At 44.3% G+C, this 18,690-nt stretch overlaps 1 protein-coding gene across 2 annotated transcripts in view; it reads left to right on the top strand.

Annotated features, from left to right (window-relative positions):
* ANXA3 (annexin A3) overlaps positions 1-18,690 on the top strand; it is a 54,655-nt gene that overhangs the window by 8,543 nt on the left and 27,422 nt on the right. For both annotated transcript variants that reach the window (XM_058667173.1, XM_058667174.1), the window contains exons 3-5: positions 11,345-11,432; positions 15,647-15,741; positions 18,070-18,183. In XM_058667173.1, coding sequence (XP_058523156.1) covers positions 11,345-11,432; positions 15,647-15,741; positions 18,070-18,183 — 297 coding nt within the window. The remainder of the gene's footprint in view (positions 1-11,344; positions 11,433-15,646; positions 15,742-18,069; positions 18,184-18,690) is intronic.

Here is an 18,690-nt window from a genome sequence, read left to right as displayed (position 1 = left end):
GCTGCCATGTAGGGAGTGGTTAGAAGCAGCGGGAAAGGAGACTGCTGCAGATGTCCCTGTCCGAGAGAGCCACGATGGTGACTCGATGCCAACAGGGTCACTGAAGCACTCAAGATGACATGTCTCAGATGGCAAGTTGGGTCTGGCAGGAAAGCAAGATGGAGAAATGCAAGGCGACTCCTGGATTTCTGTGGCTGATGGTGCCGTTTGCAGGGATAAGAGAAACTGAGGAAGCAGCAGAGTGGCAATAAGCAGAGTCTAGAGCCAAAAGTCTGGTTCCCAATCCTGGCTGTGCCACAACAGACCGGCTCTGTGACCTTGGATGAATTTCTCAACTTCTCTGTGTCTCCAGAATGGGATGGGGGAGGTGTAAGTAATTGTACCCACCTCAAAGAGGGATTTTGAGGATTCAGTGAGCAGGTTATGTCAAGTACAACTAAGTACTGATAGGTGTCACACAGAGGAAAACAGAAATAATGAGTTACTTTGTGCGGAATCAAAACTGCACGTGAAGCAGACTTCAAATATGCGAGAGAGGCGCTTAAGCCTGAAGTCAGGCAGGAGCTGTCAGCGTGGGAGTTGGCAGCGTGCAGAAGGGGAGTGAAGGAAAACAGCAGGTTTAGAGGGAAAGACAGGGAATCCCTTGTCTTTACAGAGGTCTGGCCAAGGGCAGGAGCCTGAGAATGAATATGGGCTGGACAGGTAGGAAGAGGCCTGGAAACTAGAAGATTACAGGAGCCAGGTAGGTTAACACAAGGGACCCACACCTCTGAGTGGTCAAGGCTGCTCCTGATTATAATTTGTGTTCACGGGAAACACAGCACAACTGCTCCTCCGGCCCTGGCTTCCCTAACCTCCTCATCTGCATGACACTCTTCTTTCCACTACAACCCCCACACCCCTCCTCTGCCACCACATTCCAGTGCCCTGGCCCTGGCCCTGGCCCTGCCCCTGATGAATTCCCTGTGTTTAGAAAAAATGCATAGTAGGAATACTTCTCCTTTGAGGGCAAAAACAGAGGCACACACTTTCTTCAGGCCTCTTGAAAGCATTGTAAACCGAGACTCCCTGTGTCAGGCATGTCTGAGGGCTGCCAGTCCTGCTCATAGCCCTGGGACGCTCACTTCCCCTGCCTGGCTTCTTGCCCTCTGGGCTGCACAGTCTGCTGTAACAGTGCAGGGAGCCTTCTGGCTGCCCATTGTCCTACTTACTGGCAGAAGAGGTAAGGGGAGGGAGCCGAGTGCAACCAGCCTCTTCTCTGGCATCCAGCCTGCTCCGCGTATGTCCTGGCTCTGCAGTACCAAAGTAGCAGATGTTGCATGGCTTCAAACATCAGGAATCTGATCTCTCACCTGTCCAGAACTTCCAAATCCAAGTGTCATCTTTCTGAAACCTACAGGCAGTTCTTCCTTGTCTCATTCTAGCTGCTGGTGGTCTGATGATACATGGGAGTGAGAATAACCCTCAGCAGGTCCTTAGTTAGAAGGACCACTGTGAACAAAAGCCACATGAACAAGGGACTTTGTTAACACGTATAAGGGAACTCGGGCCCGGCAGCGTGGCCTAGCGACTAAAGTCCTTGCCTTGAACGCCCCGGGATCCCATATGGGCACCGGTTCTAATCCCGGCAGCTCCACTTCCCATCCAGCTCCCTGCTTATGGCCTGGGAAAGCAGTTGAGGACAGCCCAATGTTTTGGGACCCTGCACCCGTGTGGGAGACCCGGAAGAGGTTCCAGGTTCCTGGCTTTGGATCGGTGCAGCACTGGCCGTTGCGGCTCACTTGGGGAGTGAATCATCAGATGGAAGATCTTCCTCTCTGTCTCTCCTCTGTGTATATCTGACTTTGTAATAAAAATAAATAAATCTTTAAAAAAAAACACGTATACGGGAACTCAAAATATATGTTGAAAAATTGAATGAAAAGATAAGTCTCTGTTGGTGCAAAAAAAAAAAACTATTTACACCAGGTTTACTCAAAAAGTTTAAAGGACATATATGGGATGGAAGAACTATGCATAACTTTTTAAAAATCTCTTGCAACAAAATAGATTTAATTCCATTTTTCATGAGCTGGAAAACTTTTGTACCTTTCATACATATGTGGCTGGTAATCCCAGCAATGGGTAGCTCTCAAGGAGATGGCTTTGAACTTCCAGCATGTATAGACCACATCTTCAACAAAGTAAAACTTCAGAGGAGTGAGAAGACAAAAGCATGGACAGGCTGTAACTTGGGGGTGGTGGTGGGGATAGTTAGGCAAGCAACTAGCAAGTAAACATTAGTTAGTAACACTTGTCAGTACAAGTTTTTCTGGTAACGAAGAGAAGGGTCAAAGCTGCCTTTATTGTCCCCAGTAGAGAGGGGAATGGATCACCCTTTGTCTTGGTTAATCCTCACCCTCCTTTTTTCCTTTAAACTTGAATATTGTTAACAGTTGAGAGGGATGCACGTGGGCCTCTGATTAGGATGAGGAGAGTCAGGTATGGAGGAAAGTGGATGGGACAAATGTTTCAGGTGTTTTTTTTTTCTTCTGTGTAAAGAGGGGAGGAGGAAGCCACTCTATGCTGTCCAACTGCATTAGCACCCAGAGATGGGAGATAGTTTTTTTATCACACCTTAGAGACCCCGATATGGAGAAGAGTGTTCCAAGGATATTACTTGAGTGGTTTTGATAGCTGAGACATTGTAGGCTTCATTGCAACAGGGTTGAGGAAATCTTTCCAATGTCTACTAGTTGACAAATACCACCTTAATGCATCTGCAGACCCAGGAAAATGCTGCAAAGCTTGGCCAGGAAAATCATCCAACCTGTTCTGCTTTCCATTCTCTGATGAGGGAGTCCACATTCTCTGCTGACATAGATGAGCTGGTCGTCATATCCTCTGTGTGCATCTGGACATGCTGTCCACTGCACAGGTATCAACCACTGAGGAGGCACAGCCCCAATACATGCACTCCAAGGTTGGACCACACCTCCTGTTATTTTCCCTGTGACTGGGGTCTGAGTGCAGCAGCCTAATCATGGAGTCCTCCAAGAAACCTTGCCCAGGATGATGACCACAGACCTAACTCGTGTGTGCCAGCCAGTGCAGGGTCAGGTGTGGTCTGTCATCTGCACCAACCAATACACATACCAGTGGATGCAGCAGCCTAGTCAGCTCTGTTCCAACCCCGTATCTCACCTGAACCAACAGGTGATGTGACCCAGCTTAATCATCCCACCACGGACATGGATACCATAGCCTAGTCAGGGCGATCCCAGTCGCCCCCACCAGGCCTGCCCCATCTTTGGTTTTTGCACTTGCCAATCTCTATTGCAGCCTAGCCCAGCCCAGCTTGTATCCCATCTGGCTCTCATGCACACCTGTGGATGCCATGGCTTAGCTCAACCCAACCTAACAGCAGACCCAGCCCTCATGTGTGCCAAAGGATGCCACTGCCATGTTCAACCCAGCCTGTCCCAGTCATGGTTTTTATGTTCATTAGCAATAAGTTCAGTCTAGGGGGGAGTGTTTACAGTTCCCCTGCCAGGAATGTTCCTAACCCCATATCTTGCACCTGACAGGGGGTACTTTGGTCCAGCCTGACATGACTTGCACTCAGTCCTGGCACTTGCCTTCTGGTCCTGCTGCCTAGTCCTGCTAGCGTGCCCCTAGACTAACCTACCCTCCAGTCCTAGCTCTCACACTCACCAACGGGAGCTGCAGCCCAGCAGGGAAGTCCTCAGTTTCCCTGACAGCCCTGTCCCTGCCCCCCAGGTCTTACGTATGCTGGCTCATGCTTTGGCCCAGGTTGGCTTGACCCACCTGCATTGGCAGGTGTTACAGCCTAACCCGGCTAGGCATGGCTCACACACTACATGCCAGTGGATACTAAGACCTGCCCTAGTCTGACCTGTCCCCAGACCCAGCTGATACAAACACTAACAAGTGCTCCAGACCTGTCTGGCCCACCCTCATCCCTGGCTGTTGTGCTCCCCTTTGGGAGCTGAAAACTAATAGGAGAGTTCTCCAAGTTCCCCTACCAGTCTTGCTCCCATCCTGGATCTCATACATGCCAGAAGAGGTCATGGCACAGTCTGTCCTCAGTCCCAGCCCTTGCTTGTGCCGGTGAGTGCTATAGCTTAGCCCCACCTGACCTTCTCCCAGCCCCAGCCCCTGCAAGTGTCAGATTGATTCCTGTCAGTTGAGTTATATGGGCCAGCCTGACTCAGCCCATTACCTCCCCCAGCTCTCCAAATAAATTAGCAGATACTGCAGTCCCACAGAGGTGAGCTCACAAAAAACAGAATCTGTGCCCAGATCTAGTTCTCCCATATTCTGCTGGTGCTCCTGCCCAGCCTGATGTTTCCTGCCCCCTACTCTAACATTTGTGGGCAGGGACTGTGGCCTAGCCCAGCCAGGCATGTCCACAGTTCCCAGATTTTGCAAGCACCAATGGACAGTAAGCGATGCTATCTAGAGCAACCCAGGTTTCTCACACAAGTGGGAGCTTTGGCCCGACTCAAACATGCTCTCCAGTTCTGCCCTCTAAACCACTGTCTCAGCTCCCTCGCCTACCTGTGAGTGCAGTGGTCCAATCCATGGAAGACCCCAGAAGTCATCCCTCTCTTGTCAAACATTTCCTCAGTTTCTCTCACTGCAACAGGTCCCCAAACCCCTTCCCCAGGAACTCTACAGCTCACTTGCCCCAGCTTGGGGGACAGGGTGGCATGTCCCAGCCTGGTGTTCAGTGATTTCCCACATATCTTTAAAAAGAAGAAGGAGAAGAAGAGAAACAGGGAGGAAGAAGAAACCATGCTGGAATACTGGTACAGTAAATACAAATCTGGCATTAACTAGGCCCAGAATCCCTTGGAAGCTACCTCTGCTTTTCTCCCCAGCAGTGTAACGCTTGTCTAGGTACAAGGCAACCTGAGCAGTTGCCTACAGCCGGGGTGCATCCTGCTTTCAGCCAAGGTGGAAGCAATGGGTCTTATTTTGAGGAGGTGGGTTCTGTTCTCCATTCTGAACTTCATTATTCTGGACTTTGCAGCTGCACATAACTGATCAGCTCATCACATTCATTCTCTATGTCTGTCCCTGTCATCAGTGGCCACCTTATAAGGACATGAACCCTCTTGCATTGGGAGCCCACTCAACTCTAATATGACTTCATCTTAACTAATTACATCTGCAATCCCATGTCCAAATAAGGCATAATTCTGTGGGGCCAAAACTTAGGACTTCAACATGTCTCTTTTGGGAATACACAATTCAACTCAAGGTGCTTGCCTCACTGGATTGTATTTCCTTTCAGCACCTTTCACAATAAACTTTCTGTATTTGAGAAATCAGTTTTACCTTGAAACACTGAACAACAAATCTTACATGTTTCAAGTTTTGATTGCTTTATTTGTTGTAGTTGTCTCCATTTTTCCTGGTCTCATAAAACTTCATGACCCATCTTCTCGATATTGAGCCCAGAGCAATAATTTCTCCCTGGCTTTTTAAGAGCTCTGGAATCCTGGAGTTTTATCTAAGGCTTTGATTTGAAGCCTTGCTTTTTGGATATGGCCTTTGCAGGGCCTTATGAAGTGATAATAGGTTCATTCAAATTGGCTTCACCTTCCAGATGTACCTAGAGCAGCTGCTATTCTTGCTGAGAATCAATGGGCCTTAAATATGTTTCGTGTCAACACAGTTGGCACATGGTGTTTATCTCTTCCATTCATTCTTCTGTATATAAATGCTTAGCTTTGCAAACACAGTCTACGTGGCATGAAGAGCAGGCCATAGAGAGTGAAGGACAGATTGGCCTCTGCTGGGGATGATGGTGGACAGCAACCCATGGCCAATGGCTTCAAGGCTTCATCCAGCACCAGGGACAACCTCCAAAGTATAGGTTTAGAAGATCAGGAAAGATTGTATTGGCCTAAAGATGACTCAAATGAGATGTAACCTAGCTTAGTGATTAGGATCAAAGATTGATAGGACAGACCACTTACTGGCCATGTGAACTGGAGCAAGTTCTAAAATATCAGTTTCACTGTTTGTGAATAGGCTTTATTATGACTGCCTTATAAGTTTATCATGAGTGGTAAATGAGCTGATACACAAGGCCTGCTTAGCACAGTTTTTGGCACACAGTAACTAGCAATAATCATTCCTAAAATAAAGGGATGCTCTTGTTTCTCCCCCTTTATATTCAGATAGTCCTTGTTTTAATTTATTTTCCAGCTGGCTTTCAGCATCTTTTAGGGGCATCTGAAGGTCAAGTTTGTGAAAGCAAAACAACTAAATGTATTTAAAGGATGTGGCTGGAAATTGGATCAAACACTATTTTTAAAAACAACCAAATGCTACCAAGTATACATCAGACACCCAGTGCTCACACTGACATTGTGTTAGGTAGGATACTTAGGATTACTTGAAATAACCCTAGCCAAGCAGTGACTGGTCATTTAAATACCAAGGAATTAAGCCAGCAATGAAGCAAGAATTCAGTTTTGTTTCACTGTAAAAATGCCAAATAACAAATTCATTAACAAATGTTAAACAAAAAATTCATCAACAAACTCTTCAGCTCTTCATCTTCCACACCTAGGAAAGAATCCATGATTTGTTTGCTCACTTTTTGTCCTTTTTTTTTTTCCAGGCATCTGAGAATGAAAGAAAGGAGTGATTCTCAAACTGTACTGTACATTATAGTCGCTGGGCTGGCTTATTAGTTTCTGGGTTTATTCTCAGCAGCCGAGTCAGTAGGAGGGGCTGAGACAAGGGGATTTTTATTTCTAGAAAGTTTCCAGGGAATGGTATTGCTGATCCGGGTACCCCACTTTGAGAACCACAGGATGAGATGACGTTTGTGAAGTACTGTGAAGTGGTGCGGAACACAAGCACTTTAGTTCTGACAAGGTGGACTACATTTCTGCTGTTGTCTAGGTCCAACATTATGGCACCCAAGCTAAGCTGCCACCTGCGACACCAGCATCACATGTGCTAGCTGGTTTAAATCCTGGATGCTCCACTTCTTAACCAGCTTTCTGCTAATATGTCTGGGAAGATAGTGGAGAGAAAGCTCAAGTGCTTGTGCCCCTGCATCCATGTGGGAGACCTGCAAAGGTTCCCAGCTCCTGGCTTTGGACTGGCCTGCCCTAGCTGTTGCAGCCATTTGGGGAGTGAACTAGCATATATAAGACCTCTCTCCCTTTAACTCCGTAATTCTGCCTTCCAAACAAATGAGTTGGGTTTTTGTTTTGTTTTGTTTAACTCTAGGCTTATCCTTATTTCCAGGGCTCTGTTAAGCAAATGATCTCTGTGAGACTGGATTTTTTTCATTGTCAAGTGGAAATAATCCACCTTCTTAAGGTCATCTAAAGTGCTAAATTTTTGTTAAACATTTGGTCGAGTATTAGTTTTAAAAGATTCCATCCATTTGCTTTGCTGCAAGTTTTTTTCTAAGTCATATAAATATTTCTGAGTGATCTGGACCACTAAATGAATAAAATTATTAATTTAAGTCTACCAAATGAATAATGCCATTCACTTAAATAATTGAAGCAGCTTTAAATATTTCACCAAGATTTCACTTCGGAATTGTACTACCCTTTCCTAAACTAGGGAGTATGTAATTTTTTTTCCTCTTTTAATTACACGAGTTGCTCCTCCTCCACTTGATTCTCAGTAGGTAGATAGTTACATACTGGACTAGGAGTTTGCACCTGGAATTTTAACATATTTTGATGCATAGGTGGTGGAAGGCAGAGAAGAGATCATAGGAACAATGAAAATCTGAGCACAATTTTGTCTTGAATTAAGAAGCTATTGCCTGGGGCCCAGAGCCATATCCTAGCAGCTAAAGTCTTTGCCTTCAATGTGCCAGGATACCATAAAGGCACTGGTTCTAATCCCGCAGCCCTGAGCTCCCTGCTTGTGGCCTGGGAAAGCAGTCGAGGACGGCCCAAAGCTTTGGGACACTGCACCTGTGTGTGGGAGACCTGGAAGGGGCTCCGGGCTACTGGCTTTGGATTGGCTCAGCACCGGCCATTGCGGCCACTTGTGGAGTGAATCATTGGATGGAAGATCTTCCTCTCTGTCTCTCCTCCTCTATATATATATCAGACTTTGCAACAAAAATAAATAAATCTTCAAAAAAAAAAAACAGATGAATAAGCTATTGTCTCCAGTTTTTGCCTTGAGCAAAACCACCCAGTCTCTAAAGGATTTCATTCCATATTGTCTAGGTTGGGGTCTGGTCATAGATACTTCATGGTATCATCTGGGTGGTGCAGAGATTACACTATAAGAAACACCAAGAAGAGTTGTGATCATCTAATTTCTATTCACATTCAGATCCTGCAGAATTTGCTGTCTGGACTTCAGTGCATTTTCTCATTGTCTTAAATATTGGTGCTGCTTATGTGAAATGACCGCCTCACGTATCAGGGCTGTCGTGCAGTTTATGGTTAACATATACAAGTGCCTAGCACAGTGCTGGATTTGAAACATTCAGACACAGTCTTTAGTGTTTTTTTTTTTTTTTTGAGGTGCTAAGCATGTAAGCCTGCAGGTTGGACAGTGGGCAGTGTTTGGTTTCCAGGTTAGGGTACTGGTTAAGACACCTGAATATCACACTGGAGCCCAAGTTGGAGTCCTGGCTGCAGCTGATGCAGACACTGGGAAGCAGCAAGGACAGGGCTTGACCTGGCCCATTCCTGGCTGCTGCCAGCATCTAGGGAGTGAACCAGTGGGTAGGAGTAATCTCCTTCCCACCCTCCACCTCAAATAATAGCTAACTAAAAATGAGGATGGGCATTACATCTGGCTTTTAAAGATACCTAAGTCCCAAATCAAAGCACCTGTTTGATCCCTGGCTCTAGCTTCTAACTCCAGTTCTTGCTAATGCAGGGAGAAAGTAGTGGTGACTCAAGTATCTGAGTTATTTTCACCCAAGTAGGAGAGTTGGACTGAGGTCTGGCTTCTGTTTTTTGTGGGTTTTTTAAGATTTATTTATTTTTATTACAAAGTCAGATATACAGAGAGGATGAGAGACAGAGAGGAAGATCTTCCATCCGATGATTCATTCCCCAAGTGGCTGCAACAGCCGGTACTGCTCCAATCCGAAGCCGGAAACCAGGAACCTCTTCTGGGTCTCCCACATGGGTACAGGGTCCCAAGGCTTTGGGCCATCCTCGACTGCTTTCCCAGGCCACAAGCAGGGAGCTGGATGGGAAGTGGAGCTGCTGGGATTAGACCCAGCACCCATATGGGATCCCGGGGCGCTCAAGGTGAGGACTTTAGCCACCAGGCCCGAGTTCTGTCTTCTGGATTCAAATTGCTCAGTCCCAGCTATTGCTGGCACTGAAGGACTGGAACAGCAAATGGGAGCTTACCCCCTCAATACTGCATTCTCTCTTTGTCTCTCTCAGTTAAGAAACAAGTAACAGTACTGCCAACAAAACGCACTGAGGTCCATTAACAGAGAGAGTTGAATAAAGCAAGTTGGCTCTGTGGAGTCATGAAATTTGAAATCTTGGGAAAGAGAATGTTGTAAAGATTATGTAAAAGTTGGGCCTGGTCCTGGCACAGTAGCTTAGCAACTGAAGTCCTTGCCTTGCATGTGCCAAGATGCTATATGGTTGCTGGTTCTAATCCCAGCAGCTCCACTTCCCATCCAGCTCCCTGCTTGTGATCTGGGAAAGCATTTGAGGAAGCCCCAAAGCCTTGGGACCCTACACCCATGTGGGAGAATGAGAGGAAGCTCCTGGTTCCTGGTTTCAGATTGGCTTAGCTCCAGCTGCTGTGGCCGCTTGGGGAGTGAACCAGCAGATGGAAGATCTTTTCTTCTGTCTCTTTTTCTCTATGTAAATCTGCCTTTCCAATAAAAATAAATAAACCTTTTTTTAAAAAAGATTATGCTAAAGTGATTAATGTGTTATTGATACCTTCTGGCACATAATCGCAACTACTTCCTAACTTTTTATCAACATGTTTTAGTTTCAAGACTCTATGTTAGGTGTTCTAAGATTAAGTGATCCTTCAGTGTTTTGAAACAGATTGTTCAGTATAAGCTACAGAATCAGCAGACCGTCTCTTTTCCTTTACTGTGCCAGTCCATTAATTTCCCACTTACTTTAATGTAACAAGATAATGCCCTTTCATGAAAATATTAAACACTTTAGGAAAGCATAAATGAATCCATATGAATAAAAGACAATAGAGTCCACCTTGTTCAGTAACAGGATAGGAAATCCTGTTTAAAAAGAAAATATTAGGGGGCTGGTGTTTTGGTATAGAGCATTAAGCCACTGCCTACAATGCCAGCATCCCATATCAGAGTCTGGTTCGAGTCTCAGCTGCTCCACTTCTGATCCAGTCCTGCTGGTGCTCCTGAGAAAGTAGCAGAGGATGGCCCAAGTGCCTGGGCTCCTGTATCCACTGGGGAGACCTGGATGATGCTCTGGGTTCCTGAGTTAACCTGATGCAGTGCCAGGCTTTGTGGCCATTTGGGGAGTGAACGAGTAGATGAAAGGCTTCTTTGCTTCTGGGTTTCTCACTCTCTCTGTCACTTTGCCTTTCATATAAATAAAAGGAATGTCTAAAAAACCCTGAAACATTAGTACCATAAAACATATTTTTCTTTAATACAGACAATGCTCTGTAAGTATGTTAATGCTTTTCTTAGTGTCTTTGCGGCTGTCCTTCTATCATATCTCTGGAAAGCATAAAATATTTTTTCTTATGTAGAGTGGTCTTCCCCAGCTTATTGAGATCTTCTGATTTTGATGCTTAAAATTGGCGGCATGGCATTCTTTTTCTTCCACGCTCTTTCTGAAGATCTCTGAAGACACGGGAGCTTTCAGAAGGGAATTTATCAGCCACAGTTGTACTCCCTTAGACAAAGGTTAAGAACTGACAATCGTAATGGTATTTTCATCTATGGATCTTTTAGTGCAGGGCTCTCCAAGGACAATGGTCAAGGTTAGTAAAAACATGTTGAACAGTGGAAACCACAGTTCTGTATTGAGTGATCGCTTGGAAACAAAAAGGGTGGAGGAAATGTCAATTCTTCTGCTACTTTCCTCCAGATGCCACTTGAAAGCAAATATTCTTCAGTCACCGGGATTGACAGAATTCCTGGCTTTTGAGAACCAGTGTTTTATGTTTCTAGTTTGTTGCACAAGAGGAGAAAAGGAAGTCCTGTGATACAGAGGGTGGATAGTGCAGGGCCCCACTGTCTTGGGAGGAGAGACTCTTGTGAACCATTGCAAAGTGGTAGGATATGCAAGTGATGAGGTCAATATGTCAGGTGATGAATGATAATCTTTTTTAACAAGTGGAACTTTCGCACATTTCCTCCTAGGTTGGACAACGAGGGACAGTGAGAGATTACCCAGGCTTTAGCCCTTCAGTGGATGCTGAAGCTATTCGGAAAGCCATCAAAGGAATTGGTGAGTGATGTTTTATTTATTTTCATTATATTTAAAAAGCAGAGAATCTTCCATATGCTTGTTGTTTTCCCAAATGCCCACAGCAACTGAGATTGGAATAGACCAAAGGCAGATGCCTGGAACTCAATCTGGCTCTCCATGTGGAGAGATGTCATCATCTCCACCAGCCAGAGTGTATATCACCTGGAGCTGGACCAGGAACAGCAGAGGAAGACCTCAAACCACGCACTCTGGTATGAGATGCCAGGGTTCCAAGTGGTATCTTAACTGCTATGCCCACTCATGCCCACACCTTACCACAATTCCTTTCTTAATATTGAAGCAAAGCAGAAAACATGGAGTCTGAAAATGAGTAGATTCAATTTGTCCAAGTTGGCTTATTAAAACTGGAAAATCATTTGATTCCTTTTCTACTTTGAAACTAAGGAAAGTATTGGAAACCTACTTTATTTAAATTTAATATTTACCATATTTAGGTTTTTAAGGTTTGCTTTTTCTCATGATACAGATTTATAAAATTGGGGATCACCTCTTCTCCTCCTCCTCATCCCTCCTTCTATCCTCTTCCTATTATTTGTCCCCAAGTTATTACAATGGCATAATCATTCATTTCACCATTGCAACTGTAGGAAAAGAAAAATAAATAAAGCAACATAACATAGAAGTCTAATTAAAAATAATAATGAGAGGTCCAGCACTATGACGTAGTAGCTAAGCTATGACACCAGCATCCCATAGTGACACCAGTTCATGTGCCAGCTGCTCCACTTCTAATCTTTGCTGCCTCTATGTGGCATGGAAAAGCAACAGAGGAGACCCACATGGGAGACCAAGAAGAAGCTCCTGAGTCCTGGCTTCAGATCAGCTCAGCTCAGCTCTGGCTGTCATGGCCATTTGAAGAGTAAACCAGTGGATGAAAGATCTCTTTTTCTGTCTCTTCTCTCTGTAAATCTGCCTTCAAAATAAAAACAAAATAAATGTTTAAATAATAATGAGAATGAGAATCTATTATTTTGGAGTAAAGGTGCATTCTTCATTCATCCATCATTTCCTAGTATGCCAGTTTCCCTTGTGCAATATATAGCTTGTGTGTGTGTGTGTGTGTCCTCTGCGTATTGGTTGTCTATGTATACAAGAGAACATATGTTGAAATTTTACAGTTGCAACAAAATGGGCCCAGCTAGAAACCATTATGTTGAAAATAAACAGGTCCCCAAAAAAATTTTTGTTTTTTTAGAAAAGGATTTATTGTAGTCACTTGAAAGGCAGAGTTATCGAGGAAGGAAAACAGAGAGAGATAACTGCATCCATTAGTTTATTTCCCAAGTGGCCACAGAGAACTGGGACAAACCGAAGCCGGGAGCCAAAAGCTTCACCCAGATCTCTCACAGGAGTGCAGAGGCTCAGTCATTTAGACTATCTTCTACTGCTTTCTCAGGCACATTAGCAAGATATCTGGATGGGAAGTAGAGCAGCTGGTATTTGACCTGGCACCCATGTGAGTTGCCAACATTGCAGTGGCTTTACCACAGTTCCATGCCAAGTGTGAAACTCTTAATGCCATGGCTATACATGTGTACACGTCTATTTTCGCATGTGCTCAAACAGCAAAACATGGGATTATCCTGGACACATCTACCTGCAGTTTGTTTTTATTGCTGAATAGTAAGTTTCTGAGGTTTATTCATGATTGTATGTTTAGCTCTAGTTCATTCATTTTAACTGCAGAGTTGTGTATTGCATGGTATGTCATAAGATGGGAATATCAATGGAACATTTAAATTGCCTATAATTCTTTTCTATTACAATATAAAAATACTGTGATGAGTATTTCTGCTTATGTCTTATTGTGCACATTTGTTAGCATTTCTCCAGAATGTGACAATGATTAGGACTGCTGCATTGGAGCGGTGCTTATCTTCAAATTAACTAGAAATTTTTGCCAAACTGCATTTGGCCCCGTGGCTGCCAGGGTTTGATACCCATCTCCAACTCCTGAGTCCAGCTTCCTGTTAATGTAGACCTTGGGAGACAGTGGGTGATGGCTCAAGTCATTGAGTTCCTGCTGCCCATGTGGAAAATCTTGATTGAGTCTGAATATCCTGGCTGTGACCAAACTTCACCCCAGCTCCAGCTGTTAGAGGCATTTGGACATTGATGGGATCTCTCTCTCTTCTTCTCTATTCCTTTCATTTTTAAAGATTTATTTACGTGTTTGGAAAACAGAGTTACAAGAAGAAACAGAGAGGTCTCACATAGAACCAAGATCTTCATCCATATCTCCCACATGGGCACAAGAGCCCACACACTTGCGCCATTCCTCCCACTGCTTTCCCAGGTACATTAGCAGGGATCTGGATTGGAACTAAAACAGCTGGGATGGATCCACTTTCTGAATCAAGAGGCAGCTTCGTATAGTGTGTGGTCTTGAGTAATAACAAAAATAAGAAATGAAAAGCTACCACATCTACATATGACACATAACTGCAAGTAGGTAAGTGGGTAGTTAGGTGTCTAGGAGCACAGTGTGTAAAGTCATGCACACTCACTAATGAGGCAACATGCCATCAATAGAAGAGAATCAGTAGGGGAAAAAAAAGACAAATTAGGGAAGAAATACAAGGAGTTCTGAATGGGCAGACTGGAGGTGCCTGGTCCTGCTCTGATTCACATGCTATAAGTGTGTAATGAGACTGTAATTCACAGGATTATCACTTAGCTTTGTAGAACAACACAAGACTGAAGGACAGCATTCCTCCCTCGAGGCCCGGAAGCTAGCCAAGTACTCACAGTCTCTTGTCCATCATGATGCAGGCTGTGCAACACTGTCAAGGACATGTGACCTTAAGGTGTGTGGAGGTTAGTGCCACATACACAAGCCCAAGTCTTGAGTTCCAGTTGACGTGTTATACCATTCAGATCATGTTCAAGCCTTGAAAGGCACTCACTGCTGTCCAACCCAGGTGTCATCCTCTATAGCAAATGAAGTGGACACAACTTTCCACATTTATCTTAATGTTGTAAATAGCAAGAACTTAAGTGACTTCAGAGTCATTCTTAGACCAGCATCAGCCCTGTCCTGGCATTAACTCCTTACTTACAGACTGTTACTTCTGTGTGAAAATGCAGTAGAGAGAAGAAGACCAGAGATAAAAATATAAGGGAGTTTCAAGAGATTTATAGTAAAATGAAATTAAAAGATAAATTTATTGGGGACAACACCATGGCATCACAGGTTAATCCTCCACTGTGGGCGGGTATGCTGTATGGACGTCAGTTCTAGACCTGGCAGCTCCGTGGCCTGATACAGCTCCCTGCTATGGCCTGGGAAAGCAGAGGAGAATGGCTCAAGTCCTTGGGATCCTACACATATGTGGGAGACCCAGAGAGGCTCCTGGCTCCTAATGTCAGCTGCTGCAGCGATTTAGGAAATGAAGCAGTGAATGGAGGATTCTGTCTTTCCATTTCTCCCTCTCTGTAACTCTGACTTTCAAGTAAAATAAATCTAAAAAAAAAATGAATGTCATCTTTTAAAAGGGAAATTTATCTTGGTACAAAAGAAATCAAAAACCCATGTATAGGGTTTTTATAATATGCATTTTTGTGGACATTTTGAAGATCATGTGTGTGTATTTTGGGATCAAAGACTTACTTGGACCCAACTTTTTGCTATGCCACTTGGAAACTGACTTGCAGCAGTGAGATGAAGTCTCTAGGTATAATGTGTTTATCTTTAGGGCCCCTCAGTTCTACCTGCTGCACAGGTTCCTGTGAAGAGTAACAGGGACCACGAATAAGAACATATCTTTTATGTGGCTGGTTCTCAAGAAGTGTCTGTTTCTGTTCTAAGTACAAAGATTTTGATAGCAAGTGTGGGGATGGGAGCAAAAAGGAGGTAAGACAGTGTCGCTTGTAAGGATGGAATAGCTACTGTAGAAGCAGGTTTGTGTGCTCTGCTCTCGTGATTGGAGTCCACAGTGATTGACAATGACCCTCCTCTCCCAACTCCCCTCCTTGGAAACTACCCATATAACGTTAATGTCCTTTTCTCAAAGCCACGCAAAAGAAGAAATAAAGATTCCAACTTGGTAAGAAGCCAGAAGTTTAAATGCCTTCTTTCTGCATTTGTGAAACCATTGATCATTTTTCTTTTGTTCAAGATAAGCACTGAGTTTTGGGTCGGTGCTGAGTAAAATAATTTTCACTTCATTTAGGAACCGATGAGAAGACACTCATCAGCATTCTGGCTGAGAGGTCAAGTGCACAGCGGCAGCTGATCTCCAAGGAATACCAAGCAGCATATGGGAAGGTGCGTGTAGGTGACACTGTGGGCAGTGGGAAGACAGTCACCAGGATGACCATGTAAGGCCCAGGGTGAGCAGAGATGCCCAGTGCAAACATCAAGAGCCTGGAACCCAAGAACTGACTTTGCCTCTAACTGGCTCAGTGGCCTTGGCATTTCCTGATCTTTTGGGGCCCTATTTATTCACCTGTAGCACAAGGGGGCTTACCATTATTAAAGGGTTTTAAGCCAGGAGTGATTTTTCTCCTCAGGGCACATTTGACACAAATGGAGAAATTTCATAATGAAGAAAATGGACATCCAGTGGGTGGGAGTCAGAGGGCAGTCTCCGTGATAAAGAATTATCTGACAACCATCTGATAAATTCCACTGTAGTTGAGTTTCGATTTCTCCCCTAACTTTATAATATTTATGAAATAGATTTAACTCATTTAGCAAATGGAACTTACCAAGCATCAAAAATGATGGATACAGGAACAAGTAACACTTACTTGGTCATTCTATTTTGTTCACCTGTTCAATACCTATTGGTTGGATGCTCCTCTGTGTCAGGAAGTATCTATTGCATTGGAGCCACACCAATATCAAAAGTAAATCCTGTCTTCTTTCATGGAACCAACATTTTGTTTTAAAATGAAGTAAGCTCAGACATTGGGTAGTACTATGTAAAAGATAAAATAGAATAAAGTGATAGAGAAGAAATGCCAGTGGCAGGTGGTTGCCTTGCTCTCAACTGGTTATCAAGCACTCTGCTCTACTTGGTCTCTAGGAAGAACACTTCAGGGAGAAGGAATAATGCTTGCAAAAAAAAAAAAAACCTAGAAACTGAAACAAGCTGGGAATATTCGAGAAACAGAAAAGAATTCTAGCATAGCTAGAATGTAGGGAGTGAAGGGGGTACCGAGGTTTAGAACCTGCTGGGTCTCTGGTCTTGGTACAGAGTTGATATTTTATTGTAAAGGTGATAGAGAATCATTGGAAATCTGTGAGGAGAGGAACACTATAACTGTTGTTAATTCTAAAAGGTTGTTTTTTGGTGCTGTACAGGGGGAAGGGTGGGAAGAGAGAGCATTCAGGTGATTAAATGATCTGGGTGAGAAACGAGCAGCCCAGGTGTCAATTCCTTGGCGTATTCTCCAGCCTCCAGACGCCATTAAAAGTCCCTCTCTCTGACCTCCCTCTGCCAGGTACTTGACGTATGTTGAAATTTTATCTTTGAATATTTCTATTTTCCCCCATGATAACGTTTTAATATCTTTGGGATATAGAATTTTGTCTAACTCAAGCTCTAAGTGCATGACACAGAGTAGGTGCCTGGTAGACCTTTGCTGCAGTGAATGAATGCCCAGGCCAGTTCAACACATATATATGGGGAATGTCAGTGATCTATTGTTGTTTAGTCTTCCTTAATGTGGAGGACGGATGGGAGCAAAGGATTACAGCCATTTATCACAATGGGATGAAAAAAGAACATGAGGCAAAAGATTCAGGTACACAGATAGGCCTTTGTTGAAGACAGATGCTAGTGAATGTAACATTTAAAGAGGGAAAAATCTCTGTGGCAGTTAGAGCAGAGCCAGGGACACGTGGCTCCCTCTTGTTATGGCTGCAGGAACAGGTCCCTGCTATGCCCAGGAGGTGTAGGGGCATTGGGCTGTACTTGCATCCAGTGACAGTCAAGGAGACCGTGGGTCTTCTGTGTGGAGCTGAAAATAATCACGAGCAATATGAAAACCTTGTGTGGTAACATTGCTTTGATATGTCAAACAAAAACCAAATGCCTTCTTAGGCAAGGTGATAAACTGCTCTTACATAATGTGCAAAAACACAACCAAAGGACAGTATCCACAAACAATGCCTGTGCCGCTACCACGTTTAGGGTTTCCTTTGCTTGTGGGCCCCACTAAATGCTTCGGGGGCCTCCTAGTGCCATGTGGTCCCCAGAGGCCAATGGCCAGCTGCTGTGCTGCCTTTCTTTTCTCTCTTTGAATCCCTGTGGCAGCCACTGAAAGGCAAGGTACTAGGACTGAAGCACCTGCCAGTGAAACCAGCTGTGCATGTCAACAGTTCCTTGTCTTACCCTAGCATGTGACATTCATCTAAGCTTCCCATTGGCTTTCCTTCAGGAGGCCCCTGCAAAACAGAGCATTCTGGCAGTGAACCTAAAACATAGGTTAATATCCACAGAAATATTTCCAGCATTCCATATTTTTCTTGTGCATAGGCTCACTTTTGTCTGATTCTGACACATGTGTTCATGTTGCTCTAGGTTGGCTTTAGGAAAAAAGAAAGGGAAAGTATTTCATGCTTTCCTCTTTGGGTTTTCTATTTTAGGAGCTGAAAGATGACTTGAAGGGTGATCTCTCTGGCCACTTTGAGCATCTCATGGTGGCCCTTGTGACTCCGCCAGCAGTGTTTGATGCAAAGCAGCTGAAGAAATCCATGAAGGTAGGAGCACTAAACAAGCTGCTTCTGCCCAGGATTTGACTCTATTGTCAACAACAGTGACTTGCTTCCAGCATGCACTGGAGGTCTGGGTGCACTTGGATGCTGCTTTGGGTTGTACTCTATGCATGGTGAAATGACTCTGAAATGGGGGGCAGACTGAGCCCAAGTCTCCTTGGGCATAAAGAGTATCACCACATCTTTATTTTGTTTGTTTTTTTGGCATGAGGAGCCAAGTTCTCCATTTGGCTGACTTTGAAAGCAAATGACACCGTCATCAACCCCATTGCTTAGGTCAAATGCCTACTGTTATCCTTGACTTCTTCATTTCCTGTATCCTTCAGAGCTGTCCAAACTGTCAGCAAGTCCATTAGTTCCACAGCTACATGTATGCACTTCTCACAGGATGCTTGGCTAACATTCTTTATAATCATCAACATCTTCTGTTTGAACTGCCAATATCCTAACTGGTCCTTCTGCTTTCATCTCTCCCTACTTCAGTTCCATTCT

Source organism: Ochotona princeps, chromosome 7, assembly GCF_030435755.1.
Source record: "Ochotona princeps isolate mOchPri1 chromosome 7, mOchPri1.hap1, whole genome shotgun sequence".
NCBI classification, from domain to species: domain Eukaryota; kingdom Metazoa; phylum Chordata; class Mammalia; order Lagomorpha; family Ochotonidae; genus Ochotona; species Ochotona princeps.
The sequence above is the reverse complement of the archived record's forward strand: the minus strand, read 5'-3'. Positions and strand labels throughout refer to the sequence as shown.